Source organism: Amorphotheca resinae (assembly GCF_003019875.1).
Source record: "Amorphotheca resinae ATCC 22711 unplaced genomic scaffold M430scaffold_6, whole genome shotgun sequence".
Lineage (NCBI taxonomy): Eukaryota > Fungi > Ascomycota > Leotiomycetes > Helotiales > Amorphothecaceae > Amorphotheca > Amorphotheca resinae.
In genome coordinates this window covers 324610-338627 of record NW_020194476.1, presented here as the reverse complement: position 1 = coordinate 338627, position 14018 = coordinate 324610, and the positions used below count along the sequence as shown (strand labels likewise).

The 14018-nt window shown below is 48.2% G+C and overlaps 6 protein-coding genes across 6 annotated transcripts; 4 read left to right on the top strand and 2 right to left on the bottom strand.

Moving 5' to 3' along the window:
* Positions 1-373: 373 nt before the first annotated feature.
* Positions 374-1972, top strand: M430DRAFT_50407 (hypothetical protein; the record flags this gene model as incomplete). Its single annotated transcript, XM_024868146.1, has 2 exons — positions 374-1175; positions 1227-1972. The coding sequence occupies 2 exons, from the start codon at positions 374-376 to the stop codon at positions 1970-1972; spliced, it is 1548 nt and encodes a 515-aa protein (XP_024720733.1).
* Positions 1973-2910: 938 nt separating this feature from the next.
* M430DRAFT_139538 (hypothetical protein) lies at positions 2911-4648 on the top strand (the record flags this gene model as incomplete). The annotated part of the gene is made up of 2 exons (XM_024862617.1): positions 2911-3000; positions 3077-4648. The coding sequence occupies 2 exons, from the start codon at positions 2911-2913 to the stop codon at positions 4349-4351; spliced, it is 1365 nt and encodes a 454-aa protein (XP_024720732.1). The 3' UTR covers positions 4352-4648.
* A 298-nt stretch (positions 4649-4946) lies between these two features.
* M430DRAFT_18978 (hypothetical protein) lies at positions 4947-6876 on the top strand (the record flags this gene model as incomplete). The annotated part of the gene is made up of 3 exons (XM_024863999.1): positions 4947-5595; positions 5646-5702; positions 5771-6876. The coding sequence occupies 3 exons, from the start codon at positions 4947-4949 to the stop codon at positions 6874-6876; spliced, it is 1812 nt and encodes a 603-aa protein (XP_024720731.1).
* Positions 6877-8036: 1160 nt separating this feature from the next.
* Positions 8037-8972, top strand: M430DRAFT_18977 (hypothetical protein; the record flags this gene model as incomplete). Its single annotated transcript, XM_024863998.1, has 2 exons — positions 8037-8615; positions 8676-8972. 2 exons carry the CDS (start codon positions 8037-8039, stop codon positions 8970-8972), a joined length of 876 nt encoding a protein of 291 aa, XP_024720730.1.
* A 512-nt stretch (positions 8973-9484) lies between these two features.
* M430DRAFT_27836 (hypothetical protein) lies at positions 9485-10111 on the bottom strand (the record flags this gene model as incomplete). Its single annotated transcript, XM_024865738.1, has 1 exon — positions 9485-10111. The coding sequence occupies one exon, from the start codon at positions 10109-10111 to the stop codon at positions 9485-9487; it is 627 nt and encodes a 208-aa protein (XP_024720729.1).
* An 893-nt stretch (positions 10112-11004) lies between these two features.
* Positions 11005-13623, bottom strand: M430DRAFT_27835 (hypothetical protein; the record flags this gene model as incomplete). Its single annotated transcript, XM_024865737.1, has 4 exons — positions 11005-11441; positions 11508-12497; positions 12705-12996; positions 13054-13623. 4 exons carry the CDS (start codon positions 13621-13623, stop codon positions 11005-11007), a joined length of 2289 nt encoding a protein of 762 aa, XP_024720728.1.
* Between the last annotated feature and the right edge of the window lie 395 nt (positions 13624-14018).

Here is a 14018-nt window from a genome sequence, read left to right as displayed (position 1 = left end):
TAGCAAGTCCTCCCTACTGGCATTCACTCAAAAAATATGGCATCTCAGGGGACCCTATTGTCTCCTATTGTCAAGCGACGAGAATTGGACTTCAATACACAACACACAACACACAACACACAATACACAAAGACATCATGACTACCCACAATTACAAATCTCAATGCACAACAATGGCAGCAAGATACTCAATTATATACATCGTTCTCTTGAACGTTCTCTTAAACAGCTTCCAATATATTCTCCCCAGTCATGTCCTTTCTTCTCCATACCTCATCAGTCAAGCACATCCCGGGACTCCCATGTCGACCACACACACAAGAACCATCTTATTTGATTGAATGCGTCATCGCAACCAATCTTTCACTTCAAGATGTCTGTCGATGTATCTGACGAGCTGCCGGATTTCTATGCCTTTGGTGTAGCACCTGACCCGCCGGAATCGTACAATCAGATGCACCCCGGCACGTATTCCAAACCTGGCTTACCACAGTGGTACCGCTTCTTTCGCCCTATCGATAGCATCCTCGAATCCTTCAGCCCAACCCATCAAGTTCAAGGAACTTACCCTCTGGGCATCTACTCCATCACCACAAAAGCCGATCAAGTACCAAACGAGCTTACGTCTAATAATGGCCATGACTCAGTTGATAACGGCTCAGTAGTCGATACTCGTGCCTCGCTCGATTCTGTTACAGCGTGTTTCAACAGCATAACCCACGATGCACCTGCATCTGGCCCCTCTGACCATGCTAATTCTTCTGACGATGTTCACGTATGCGATGAGCAGTATCCCGAGGGAGATGCCATCCATGACGATGCTCATACTTTTGATGGCACTCTCTCACAAAGTTCCCGCAATTCCAACGAGGGCGATTCCGAAGATGAACATCAGTCTGATGAAAATGGTCTACCATCTTCTCCTCCAGTACACGATAAATCTGCGTATTCTGATGGTACTCGCTCTGAGGTTTCCCTCGGTGCCGAGGAATCTGTCTACAAAGAGTCTGGCAACTTTGAGGATGCTCGCTCTGAAGTTTCCCTCGATGCCGAGGGATCTGTCTACAGAGAATCTGACATCGGCGGGGACGCTCACTCTGAAAGTAATCACGAGTCCGATGAGACAACCCATTTACCGGCAACCAGTTTACCATCTTCTCTTCCAGCACAAGGAGGTATGTCAAAAGCATTAGACTCCTTTACAGATATTTGCTAATGGATCACAGACTACTACCGTGGCTCCACTCGTCTTCTAGCGAAGAAATTAGGAGCAGACAAGATGTTACGACCATGGCCAGTAGCTCACAAAAAACACAGGCCAAGACGGGGGGAGCAAAACGAAGATGAAGATGAAGATGATGCTGATTTTTCACATATTGGACTGCAGGACCTCAGCCGAAAGAGGTCAATAGGCCTTGATGATAACTCTGACATCTATGGTGATAGTGATGAAGATCAAATGCCACCGCGGAAGATTCCTAGATCCAAAGGAAACTTTGTTACGAAAGCATCACCAGCCGCACATAGAACACTCGATGGCCAGATGATGCTACCAAAGGAGAGATTATCTGGGGGCAAGATGTTGCCGGGAACGCAAACATCATCAGATATGGAATCACAAGGAATTGATGAGGCACCAAGCGCAAAGAAATCCCCGAGTACCAAAGAGTCCTTGGGAAGACGAAAACGCGCATGGGATGCGGTTGAAGAGAGCGCAATCGAGCATGAATTACGAAGACTCAGAGATGAGGAAAAAGAGCAAGGGTTAACCGGGAAATCCGGGAAAAGAGACTCAAAGCTTTGGAAATACATATCAGATGTTCTTCTGAGTCGTCACCAAATCGATCGATCTCCAATGGCATGTAAATACTACTGGGGTCGACACGGAAGGGCGAAGACGGGGTTTGACGAAAGAGCCGAAAAAGATCCCACGCGTCTGGCCACTTCGGTTCAAACCAAGAGAGCTAGCTGATTGAAGAATGGCATGAGCGGATCGAAGCTTATTTGCTCGTTCTGTGGTTCTGGGCTGTGGTTTTCGCTCTGAGGGTTGTAACGTTTCCTTCCTTCCTAGTTATGTTTCTTACTTGTTTTATCAAGGTGTGAAGGGCTGGACCCTTTGCTTTGCTCCTCTACCACTTTCTCCTACCTTACTTTGCTGTCCAAATCAACAGCAATAAACAGGGTCCATACAGAGAGGGGCGATCGTAGTGTGGTTGACGATGGTAGATAGTTAGGGAAACACTACACTGCGCGCCATATTAGATTTCTTCTGTTCTCATCCCGCTACTTGCCTGTGCACCACAGTGGTATAGAGTACAGATTCTCGTCGCAAATAAAAGTGGCTGATGTGAATGTGACGTCCGGGATAATCGATATTTACTGTGAGAAATCACACCTAATATATAAGGTAGCTAGCCGTAGAAACAATTCTTCGGCCCGCTCGTTATTGCGCGCCCAGCCTCACTCAGCCTCATCTCAACATCAAACTTAACTCAATTCAATTCAACTCCATTCAATTGAATCCAGCCCTATGCTATAACCACCGCACCCGCTAAGTTTCTACCTCGAGTTCTCTCCTCTCCTCTCCAGATACTTCAACCTCGTTCTTCCCATCGAAGCCTATCATACCACACATACCATATCTTTCATATCCTTCCCGCCGCAAACCTCTCTGAAAAGATCTATCGTCAACTACGCTCACTTACACCTCCAAAACATCTCCGCAGATGCGCTGTCGTCGTCCTCAGTTGTAGCACCACCTCTGCCTCCCTGCAGAACTATCAAGCAACACGCGCAGAGTTCGGACACGCTTCCCTACCTACCCCACGACTTTTATCTACCCTGCGCGTCTATCATCTATTCTAAACCCACGGCATTGATCTCCGCATCCGTGGAGAAGGTTATATCGCAATGGCTACCGACATGGACATAGATATGGATCTTGATGTGGGTTTGGTGGACGAAGACATGGCTGTCCCGGAGATTGAGATTACGCCAGAAGTTGGAGCAAATGTCAGTTTTTTACACAGATGCATCGTTCCGCATGCGCAGTCCAAGCTGATCTTTTCTCAATAAGCCTGATCAACAAATGCCCAGCGAAGCAAAGCCTAACGATACCTCCGGAGAAGACGCTCTTCAACCCGCCCCGCAAAAGGTTCACATTCGTGGTTTGGACGATCTCACAACCAAGGACATAAAATTATTTGCTTCCGAATACTTCAGCGCCTATACACCGACCAATATTGAATGGATCGACGATACCTCTGCGAATCTAGTTTACGAAACACCAGATATTGCCCAGGAAGCTTTGCTCGCATTTGCAGCGGCCGAGATCTCAGATATCTCTCCGATTCCAATTCTCCAAACAGTCCCTGCCAAACCACCCCCTCTACATCCCCAGACAAAACTGGAGGTCCGATTAGCCGTCCTTGGAGACCGCAAGCAGGCAGGTGCACGTGAGAGGAGCCGATTCTATCTGTTCAACCCTCAGTATGACCCAGCTGAGCGCCGAAAGGGGGCTGGATACAGGGGAGAGACTAGATACAGAGATCGAGATGATGGCGGATACCGCAGCCAGCGATATGATGATAGAGAAAATCGAAAGCGTCGGAATGGGGATGCAGAATCGGGCTTTGATGCTAGCCTATACGACGACGATGAAGCCGCCCTTGCACATCGAGCAGCGAGAAAGAAGGCTCGCCGAGACTCTACATCATCGGGGAGCGATTACAGGGGGCAGAATTCTCGACGCGCTCGGTTCCGAGGAGCAGCAGGCAAAGAGTTATTTCCAGATCGTGTAGATAGGGATAGCGGGAGATTAAGAAACCGCAGCGCTTCACCTGTTCGTGGCAGTGATGGCTTTGAAGAGACCGTGGAGTCCCGAGATGTCGGCAAGCGAAGACGAGACAATGCAGCGTCTAAGAACCGCGAAAGCGCCCAGACAATTAAAGCAAGACTTCGGGAGACGGCTTCCCCCAAGGAACTTTTCCCCCACAAGATAGGAGTTAGCCATCATCGCTCTGATGCATTTGATGCAGCGGATACCACAGCGGATTTGTTTGCGAAGCAGATGTCGGTTCCCTTCATGGATGGGAGCAGTGATCGACATCCCACCAATGACTCTCTTGCTTCTCGAATCTCCCGCAGGCCTGATTCTGAGCTGGGCCGACTGAATATTCGAGGAGTAGCTAAAGCTTCAGCAACCCAGGATTTCACCATCAAAGGAATAGCCCCAAATCCTGGAGTCAAGGAGCTCTTCCCGTCTCGCGGCAATGCTGGGAAAGAGCTATTTGCGGAGCGGCTGGAGGGAAGAGGGCTTAGGAGGCAGAAGGCAGAAGATCTGTTTTATTGATCCACTGTTGAGAAACGACGTTAAGGGGGGAGGGTAGAAAAGAGGACGAGCTCGTGCACCCAGGGCAGCTTGTGGGAGGATAGAGTGAGCTTTCATCCGTGACGGGGGCGTTGGATATCCAGATACCATTAAATCTCGGCGTTTGCGACCTCTAGTAAAGGTCACAGCTCGCATAAATAGAAGAAGTACCAGACGTCTTCAGCTGTCAGTAGGCACTTGCACGAAGAATGACGAGACAGCTTCGCGGGGACCTTCGTATGAAGCATGTCCGTAGAGGTCGAGCAGTATATATTTCCCTTTTTGACATTCGCAGTACCTTCGAATTCTGCAGGATCCACTTCCGCACTCTAAAGACGATACTAAGCATATAATTAGGTGAACATTTTGTTATTTTCTAATTCCTCCCTCTCGTTCGGTAAGACGCTCCTTCTTCCCATCCTCCTCCTACGCCACCTCTTCTCTTCTCGACCCAACCTGTCTCCCCACCTAAGCCACTAAGCCGTGGAAAGCAACTTTCTTTCTTGATTTCACATCTCGCCATATGAGTTCATTCACTCCATCGACTGGCTCGCTCTCGATCAAACCCAAAGACAAGATGGACAATTGGCTCCGGCCAGTCTTTGCGCGCAAGCAAACTCCTATAACATCCACTGATTGCTTTGCTAGCTTCAGTACCGATGACAACAGTGAGGCACAGGAAGCCATGTCGAGACTTCGACCGACCTCTCGAGTCTCGTCGCAGGTCGGGTTTCGTCCAAGCTCACCACCAGCAAGCGCCGCCGACACGTTCCCAAATATCCGGATTCCAGATAAGGTTTACTACAACCCGTCTTCCAACCAGATGGTAGAGATATTGAAGGTGGTAATGATGAATCAAAGCGCGGTGGATCCAGTTCCAGTTCACTACAACTCCTGCATCTTGCATGTTCTGGAAGCATACCATGATTTGCAGATTCAGCTCCACACGATAGAAGACGCCATGGAATCCTTGAAGCAGCGGCATACAAGAGACATCCAAGAGTTTGAAGAGATGGCAAGTGGATGGCATACGAAAGAGCGGGATTACCAGGCTGAGGTAAAGCGTCTGGAAGTTCTGCTCTCAAAAACAGAGGGGGGGATGGAGAGCGTATCGATCGCGAGATCTGACAGCCTCGTTCATGGGTCAAAAAGAGCTTCAGATACCATTAGCAGAGGTATTGGCACGATCAAGGAAAGGAATGCGTATCCCTGTCGTGGAGATACAGGTGAGCCGTAAAACTGCTGTTTTCTCTCTGGGCTGACACTGTATCTGCAGATTCCATTACTTCTAGAAGGGCCACAGGTGTCACTCCTACTCTAGATGGCGCACAGTGTAAGACATTATGATATGGAAATCCTAGGAGTCAATGAATATCTTTGCTGATATTTTCCAACATACAGTAGCTCGCCCGTTATCCCAGCCCAAGAGCAACAGTGGCTCAGGTACTAGCGCTTCACTCCAGGATTTCCAAGGCAGGGCAGATAGAAAGCGTGCAACAATTACCGCCCATACTAGTAGCGGTTATTCACATATCTCGGATCGAAGTACACAATTTGCCCTATTTCCCATACCAAAAGATGCCCCGCAGGAAGGGTTTGGAACGCCAAGGCTTAACATGATGCAGCCAGAAGGTCTAGCAGTACGAGAGCAACAACTTGGCAATACCTTTGGCTCATCGACGGCCTCAAGTATAGTTTCAAGTTACTTGTCAATGAATGAGGGTCTGGCACCTAAAAATATTGGCCAAGGTCTTGGACTTCGCCTTCATGACAAGCCTCTCCCAGACATCCCTCTTAAAGCTGCGGACAGAGCAAGACAGGTTACAATAGATAGGTCCTTACCCACGGAAGACGGCTCGTCAACAAGTCTTGTTGGTCCACGACAAATGAGGTTCTCCTATCAGCCTGGTGACGATGCAGATATATTGTCCCCTAAAATAGTAGGACATCGGGCAAAGAGACAAACATTGGACGAACAGTTAGAACGAACAAGTCCGAGTGGCTCTGCATCCAGATCGAGGGAACTTCTGAATAGCAACACATGCGAACCGAAATACCCACCGCAACAATCAAAGTCAATATCGGCAAAGTCGAACTCGAAACCAAAACCGCCAAGTACAGGAAATCTACCCTATATTCCAAAAGACATACAAGGCAACCACTCCCTTTCTCGTGGGGATTCGGCGAGTAGCGTTATCACAGCCATAAGGCACAACTCAGACCACAGCAGTGCTAATGGCTCGCTAAATAACAAGGAGACTGGGCGACGGAGGTTTAATCAGAGCAGCAGCAATAATAGTAGCAATGACGCTATAGCTGCGGCTGCTAGAGCACTAGCTAGCACCAGAAGTCCGTCCCGACAGTCAGGACTGGACTCGGAGTCATACGAGGAAAATCGCGTCGATGCGAGAGCACAAGCCAGCAAAGCAACCTTAAACACTAATACAAGCTCAAATTCAGCCACCAGCAATGTTGACGGGAGGTCAGCCGGCCACCAGGAAGGCTGAGAGGTGGGGGGATTGTCAGAAGCACTCTTGCCAAAAGGAAGTCAAGCACTGTTGGCATAGATTTATCGAGAATATCCTAAAGTCAATGGAAATGTCGCACAGCTTTTCTAGCGGTGCGATGCACTTCTTGCTATGAACTGACTCCTGTCGCGGAGAATAAATCAAACCTGTGCTATCTGTTTTGCCCTGGCATTCCTCCTAAACCAACAGACTTTATATCGCCTATCCCTAGTATCAGCACATCCTCTTTATTACTCTAGAGGTCTAGACCACACGCGAATCACCGCATGAAATGATTTCTAAGATCCACACTTGTGTATCTCTGTATATAATCCCCTAGCTTAGCACGCCCAGCAAACCGTTTTCTCTCACTGTCCCAACCACATACGGAAGACACGTCAAGTTCTCAGTCTGAACTCAAATTTCGAACAATAACGGCATCGAGCTTCAAATCACAGACTCAGATCCTCATCCGGTATTTCAATCTAAACAACTCACTGGTCTACAACCGACCACAAGAGCCATTACTCCAACCACACGTGTCCTACTTATTCACTCTGTGCCTAAGCGCCGCTTGATCAACACAACCTAGAGCCAGAGCCCTTTCAGAAGCAGAGGGCAGGGCGAGAAAGTGGGCAGATGAACAGTTGAAGGAGGCAGATGAGAAGGGAATCGACAGTGTATCTACAACTTGGAGAGCAGTTCGCCATGTCAAAGCTGTGAGAATGGGAGAAACTTTTGGAGAAATGGAGCCGTATCCATTCAACAGGTACTAGAAATAGGTTGTTTAGTACTACCCCGGAGATAATATGGACAAGGACGAGCACTCTAGAGTAATTGGGTCAGGTCTATGCCTATTGATTTTAGGTATCTTAGATCAATATTCTAAACCACCCCTACCTAAGATAGCTAAACATAGAGTAAGCAGCCACCCCCACATAGCTAAATATAGCGCGCCTCACCTTATCTCACAGCATCAACAACACTACAACACTACAACACTACAACATCACAACATCACAACATCACAACATCACATATTTCCACCTCTAGTGTCGCTGGAAATATCTCGTCCCTCTTACCCTGTAGGGACCATTTGACTCGTCGACTCTTCCACATTCCTCACATATATCCGCATAAGTTAGACATCCCAAAGACCGATGGCAGCAGCGGCAACCAACACTTCTATATTTCACCTTTTCACGAGCCTCGCTCCAGAGTTACGCGACCAGATATGGCGTGCCGCCCTGCCTGATGAAGTCGGGCCAGTCTTGTACTTCTACAAAAAGGGTGGCTGGTGTCCTCGGCGCCTATTACCATCTGACGAGGGATATGACCCCGAGAACGACGACGAGTCAAATGTGAATTTCGAGTTCCGTCATGATGTGTTAGACGCTGTCCAGGTTGAGATACCGTTATTCTTCGTCAACCGCGAGGCTCGTAATATCGCTCTAGCATGGATTCGTGAGCATAATATCGAGATACGCGTCTACGCCCGCAAGCATGAACAATTACAGTCTCCTGTTTTCGTGATCCCTTTTGACTCAATACATAATGCGTTATATATTGCACTTGATAAATGGGACGAGTTTATTTGCGAGCCCGACGATCGATGCTATCAACCGGATATGGTAGAAAAGTTGATTCATGTTCAAGCGGCCGGCATCACGCGTATCGCTATGCCCGAGGCGCTGTTTCGGGGTGAGGGTGAGGTTGCCGCTGCATTAGCCGAGTTGATAGTAATTACCATTCCATTATCTTTTCTTTATTTGTGTTTTTCTGACTTGCGAGAACTACAGGATCGGTGGTTCGGCTTAGTCGAAGTGTTATTCATTCTGGTCGACACGCCGTTGGATTTGCAGCCTGCGAATAACGGCATGAAGATACAGCCGCGATGGAAGTTAGAGAACATAGAGGGAGGGACGTTCTTTTGGAATCACGATCGTGGCCGCTTTGACTATAACGAGAGCGAGTATATTATCGACGAGGCTCTGTACAAGCTGATAGAGGAGATCAATGAATGGCTAGGCAAAGAGCTTGTCAAGAACAGCATCCGCAGCTTCGAAGTCCGACCTGTTTTTGCCGTCAGAACATGAACGAGGCTTGCTAGCAGGTTGTTTAGTTGGTTATTTTATTCAAGGGTCGTTTGTCACGGGATCAATACACTTAATGCAATCGCAAGAACTGGTGTATAAGGTATTCAAGAGAGTAAAGGTAGCCACTTTGCTAGATCAGTATCAGCACTAGTCGTATATATCAAGCAAGCAATCACTTCACTTACAATCTCTGCCATAGATGGCAGCCATAATGCATGGTCCCTAGACCTATCTATACATGTTGTATCAACAGAGTCATGCCTGGATTACTTAGATTGTCGATTCGGTAACCTGCCTGGCATGTACCTTAGGTACAATAACACAACAGACAAGACAACGTGCGAAGGGATCACGGCAGACGAAAATATATATAGCGTAAATCTTCTCGTTACTGTAACTTTATAATAAGCCAAGCGTTTAAATCAATTTTGTAGAGAAATCTATAAATGATCTATAATATAAATTTACTTAAAAAATGATTTTTATACGCTATTTGAATATTTCCACCTTGCTTAACCAGAACCACTGCATGAATCCGAAGGAGCGCCAGCCGAGAGCATAGCATGTTCAATACAATTCTTCTGCCAAATCGTCGACTGCCCTGAAGCATGCCACTCATACGGCTGGGTGTCGCTCACCGTGAGATTTTGAAACTTCCACTTCGTGATGGCCGAGCACCCGCGGAGTTGTGTCAGGAGCCCGTTACCATCAAGATAACCGCCACCAGCATCAAGCTTACCCTCATCCCAGGCAAAACCGTAGATGTCGAAGCTATCCAAGACTGCCTTGTATTGAGTATGGCAGCTTTCGAGCGGAGTTAGAGCTGGTATTGTGGAAGAAGCTGCTACAGCAGCAGAAGCTCGTGAGGCAGATGCAGAAGCTTCTGCGGCAGACTGCGCTGACGCGACTGATGCTGTATAAGCAGTGTAGATAGAGGTAATGGTCGAGATGACCTTGCTTACACCCGCGCACGAGGCACTCTCTTTAACTGCGTAATTAAAATATGACGAAGATTCGCAGGAGAGAATTAATCCGTTTAACTGCGTTTGTGTAAAAGCAGGGTGGGCTGTAGGGGATGGTGTTGGCGGTGTTGTATACAGGCATCCGCCACCATAGAAGTTATCAGTTGTGGCTGTCATTGCGAGGTAATAGCCAGTCATACCCTGACACTGGCACAGTGGAAATTGCGACGGCCCGGCGTCGGGATCTTGAAATGGAACGCACTTGTTGGTAAACGTAGCGGCTTTACTGGTCGTCTTTGACACGACGGTACTGCGAGGTCCTGATGATATAGCTACTGTGGTCGATGTTGACCTCAAGCTATTGAAGCTGCTGGTCGAGGATGGATTGTAGGACACGTAGAGTTCGTTGGATGACCAAGTGATGTACGGGTCGGTATTGTCAGCCACGGCCTCCGAGAGAATGGACTGCTTGTAAGGTATCAATCCCTGATCGTTTGTATGTGTAAGTCTGTAGATTGGTGAAGCTATTCAGACTGTGCTATATACAGATTAAGCGAACCCTAACATGCCTACTACCAAAAAGGAGCTGTCCGTAGCGACGTGTAAAGGGATACAAGATGTGAAGGGGTAGAATGTCCAGCGTGTTACGGTCCCTAAGTAAGGCCCCTCCTAGCCTAGAGGGCGCCACACTCTGGCCAGCGGTGCGACGATCCAAGAGCCCACAGGAAAAAGGGCTAGCCGTAGCCAGGAGCCCACAAAAAGAGCAAATGTAGATGCTTGAGTACGCTTCAAACCGTGCCGGCAGACGAGGTTCTGCTAGCCCGTACTACGACTCGGAGGTGTAGGGGGAGATGCTTAAGTACGCTTCAAACCGAACCGGCAGACGAGGTTCTGCTAGTGCGTACTACGACTTAGAGGTGTAGGATATATTTTACGTGTATCGCTACACGGAGACACACTATATCAAGGTATTGCTACTATGTAAGGTATCAATCCCTGATCGTTTGTATGTGTAAGTCTGTAGATTGGTGAAGCTATTCAGACTGTGCTATATACAGATTAAGCGAACCCTAACACTGCTGCACATCGTACCAAGACGGAGCGGCAGTGTCCCACGCGAGGAAATTGTCACCGACGGGCCCGACCGTAAGCACCGCATTGTTAGTCGTTGACGATCCGGTCGGCGAGGCCGAGCAGGCGGTTACAGTTGAGCACGAGAGGGTGATGGTGGACGTGGACGCTGTCTTCCCACCTGAGGGGGTAAAGATGGAGTATGATGTGTCGCAGGTGCTTATCGTCCGCGTCGAGCAAGAGCTGCTAGAGCTGCTTAATCCACTAGATTTGGATTCTGTATTGGCAGAAGAGGCAGAACTAATGAATTGGCTAGTGGGCTCTGTTGAATCATAACTAGGATCTCCATTGGGATCTAACGTTATCGATGGCATGTTTATTGAAAATCCCGGAGGAGGTTTCATTCCAGGCGGGGGAGGAGGAATAACGCCGGGACCTAGAGAGAATATTAGCCTATCTAGAGAATACAATAGACTGTCTTAAATGTAATGTGTGAACATACCTTTGATGCCGGGAATAACAAAACCAATATCTATACCACCTCTAATATGAGGACAGAACCAGCAATAAAGAGAGGGAATGATTGGCCACCCATGAGAATCATGGGTGGCCTTTGTTACTCCTGATGTTTTAGTAGGTGTCACGGTACTCCAATTAATTGGAATGATTGCAAGGGCCGCACCAGTTGAAGAAGTCGAGGGAGGTGATGTGCTACCAGATGGTGGAAGAGTCAATACTTGGGTGTTTCCTCTTGATGTCACAGTAGTGGTTATACTCGGTCCTGTCTCACTTAAAGACTTCGAGGAAGACGATGACAAGCCTGATGATGAACCGGTGCTCGTGGTAGTAGCTGTGTCGTTTGTCGATCCGCTTTTGCTGGAGGTGGAAAGGTTACTGATAGACACCTTGCCTGGGAAACTGGCGTCGGAATTGCTGGCACTGCCCTTGGTTACCGACCCCGAGCCAGATTTAGATCCGCTGCTCTTGCTTGAACGCAAGATGATCCCACTGGACGACGAGTTGTGGCCACGAGTTAAAGTGCTGAATGTGGTCAGTCCGCCACTAATAGACGTCTTGCCCGGGAAGACAATAGAGGATTTGTCCACACTGCTCTTAAAGGCCGTACAATAGTCATAGACGACGGCAGAGGTGTCCGAGGAGGCTACATCAGAGCAGATCACATTGCTGCCGATCGTGTATTCCTGGCCGGTTGAAGTCGTCGCAGGTTTTTGTATGACTATTGCATTATCCTTAGGGGCGAGATGAAGATCATCCCGCCTCGAGCCTCTGGCAGCGGGAAGGACTTGGAGCGATCCGTCACTCATGGGCCGCTGAGCTGTGGCGCCATCATTCGGAGAGATCATCCTTGCGGCAAGGCCAAAGAATGCATAGCTATCGGCATTGTTCACGCCCAGGTTTACTACCGGACTACTCTTGTCATTTGGGTCCAGCTTGCCATCTTTAGTGGCTAACTTCACACAATTCTTCCAACCTGCGAACAGTCAAAGTCAGCGGTTTTGGACCTTTTTTGCGGGTGTTTCGGGGTAAAAGGAGTGGAAGTATGCAGGCAATATCAGAGTTATCAGCCGTTTTTGGCCAAGAAACATTCAGACATATCTCTGGAGTTCCTAAACAGGATGAAAGTTCTTTTGGGGGAGACAAGAGGAGAGGGAGGGGGGAGGCTTCTCTATTATCTTACCATACGAACCGAGCTTTCCACCACCTGAATCCACGGTTTCTGCACCACCCGGAATCGCGTGTGTCAACTCGTGAAGCAAGGTGTGATCGAACGTGGCAGCCACATCTATAGGAGTCCGAAATGGATCGTCTATCAAGCTTGAGAGCTTTTTCCAACCCCTCGCCAGAATAGGCTTTCTCCCCGCACCTGTCAATGCTTGAACTTTGGCCTTCTGTGTCTCCTCTAAAAACCCAGGACATAGTTGCATCTGGGAAGCACGCCTATGTCCGCTAGGAAAATTATATGTCCAAGCCTAGGCAGAGGTCAATGTCTGGGCCTGTATTATACCGCTTGTGGCTTAGGTACCTACTTGGATAGAACTCGAACTAAAGATGCTTCTGCTCTTACAGTCGTTATAGATATCGTCCATCGGCCAGGCCATACCATTGGTTCTGTCGCAGGTAATCCCAGGCTTCGCTATTTTGTCGCAATTCTGGTTTTTCGTGAAGCGACTATAGTCGCAAAATAGGACAAGCTTGTCAGCACCTAGGGGTGTATAGACGCCAGTCTGATCTGCGTTGCTGTTGGTAGGAGTTATGTCAGGCTGCCCCTGCCCTCCGTTGCTGTTGTATGCCAGGACTAAGTTGAATTTGCTTGAAACGGTGTTCCAATTGGCATTATTAGGGTCAGGGTTACCATTTGTCAATGCTTCAGCGAACATGAATTTGACGAGGTCTTTCTGTGCTTGCCAGGTGGCTCCGCTACCTGAAGGTGTGAGATGGCTCAAGAGATCGGATCCGGCTTGAGCGAGATCAAATGCACTCTTCATTCCCGTGATAACCATATCTCGATACGGGTCACAAGATTTATCCAAGACATAGCCATGGCTAGTGGCGGCGAAAGAGCCTAAAACAAGGGTTAGAAGGCCAGTGAACTTCATGGTTGAGACTTGAGTACAGTGATTAGATTCAAAGCGGCAAGTGTATATATACATACCAGCTGGCCATCCTCGTTCTAATAATACATTAAATAAATGAAAGGGGTAGAAGCGGCTCCTCAGCAACCGCTGGTGATAATGTTGTAATGTTGGTATTGTCGTGAGTTATACTACAGCTCACCTCAAGTCCAATGTTGGTCTTCTACGACAGGCGAGGCAAAGTAAGGTACCGCACCAACATAACACCAACATAACACCAACACAACACAGCCTTGCAGGCAGATCAAACGTCGCAGCCCCAGATCCTTCAACCCGCTGAAAGAATACACGGCATTTGTTTCGCTCACACGTCTAAGGTACTTAGTGTTGCGTGTCCCTACGAAGTACCTAATTACCAG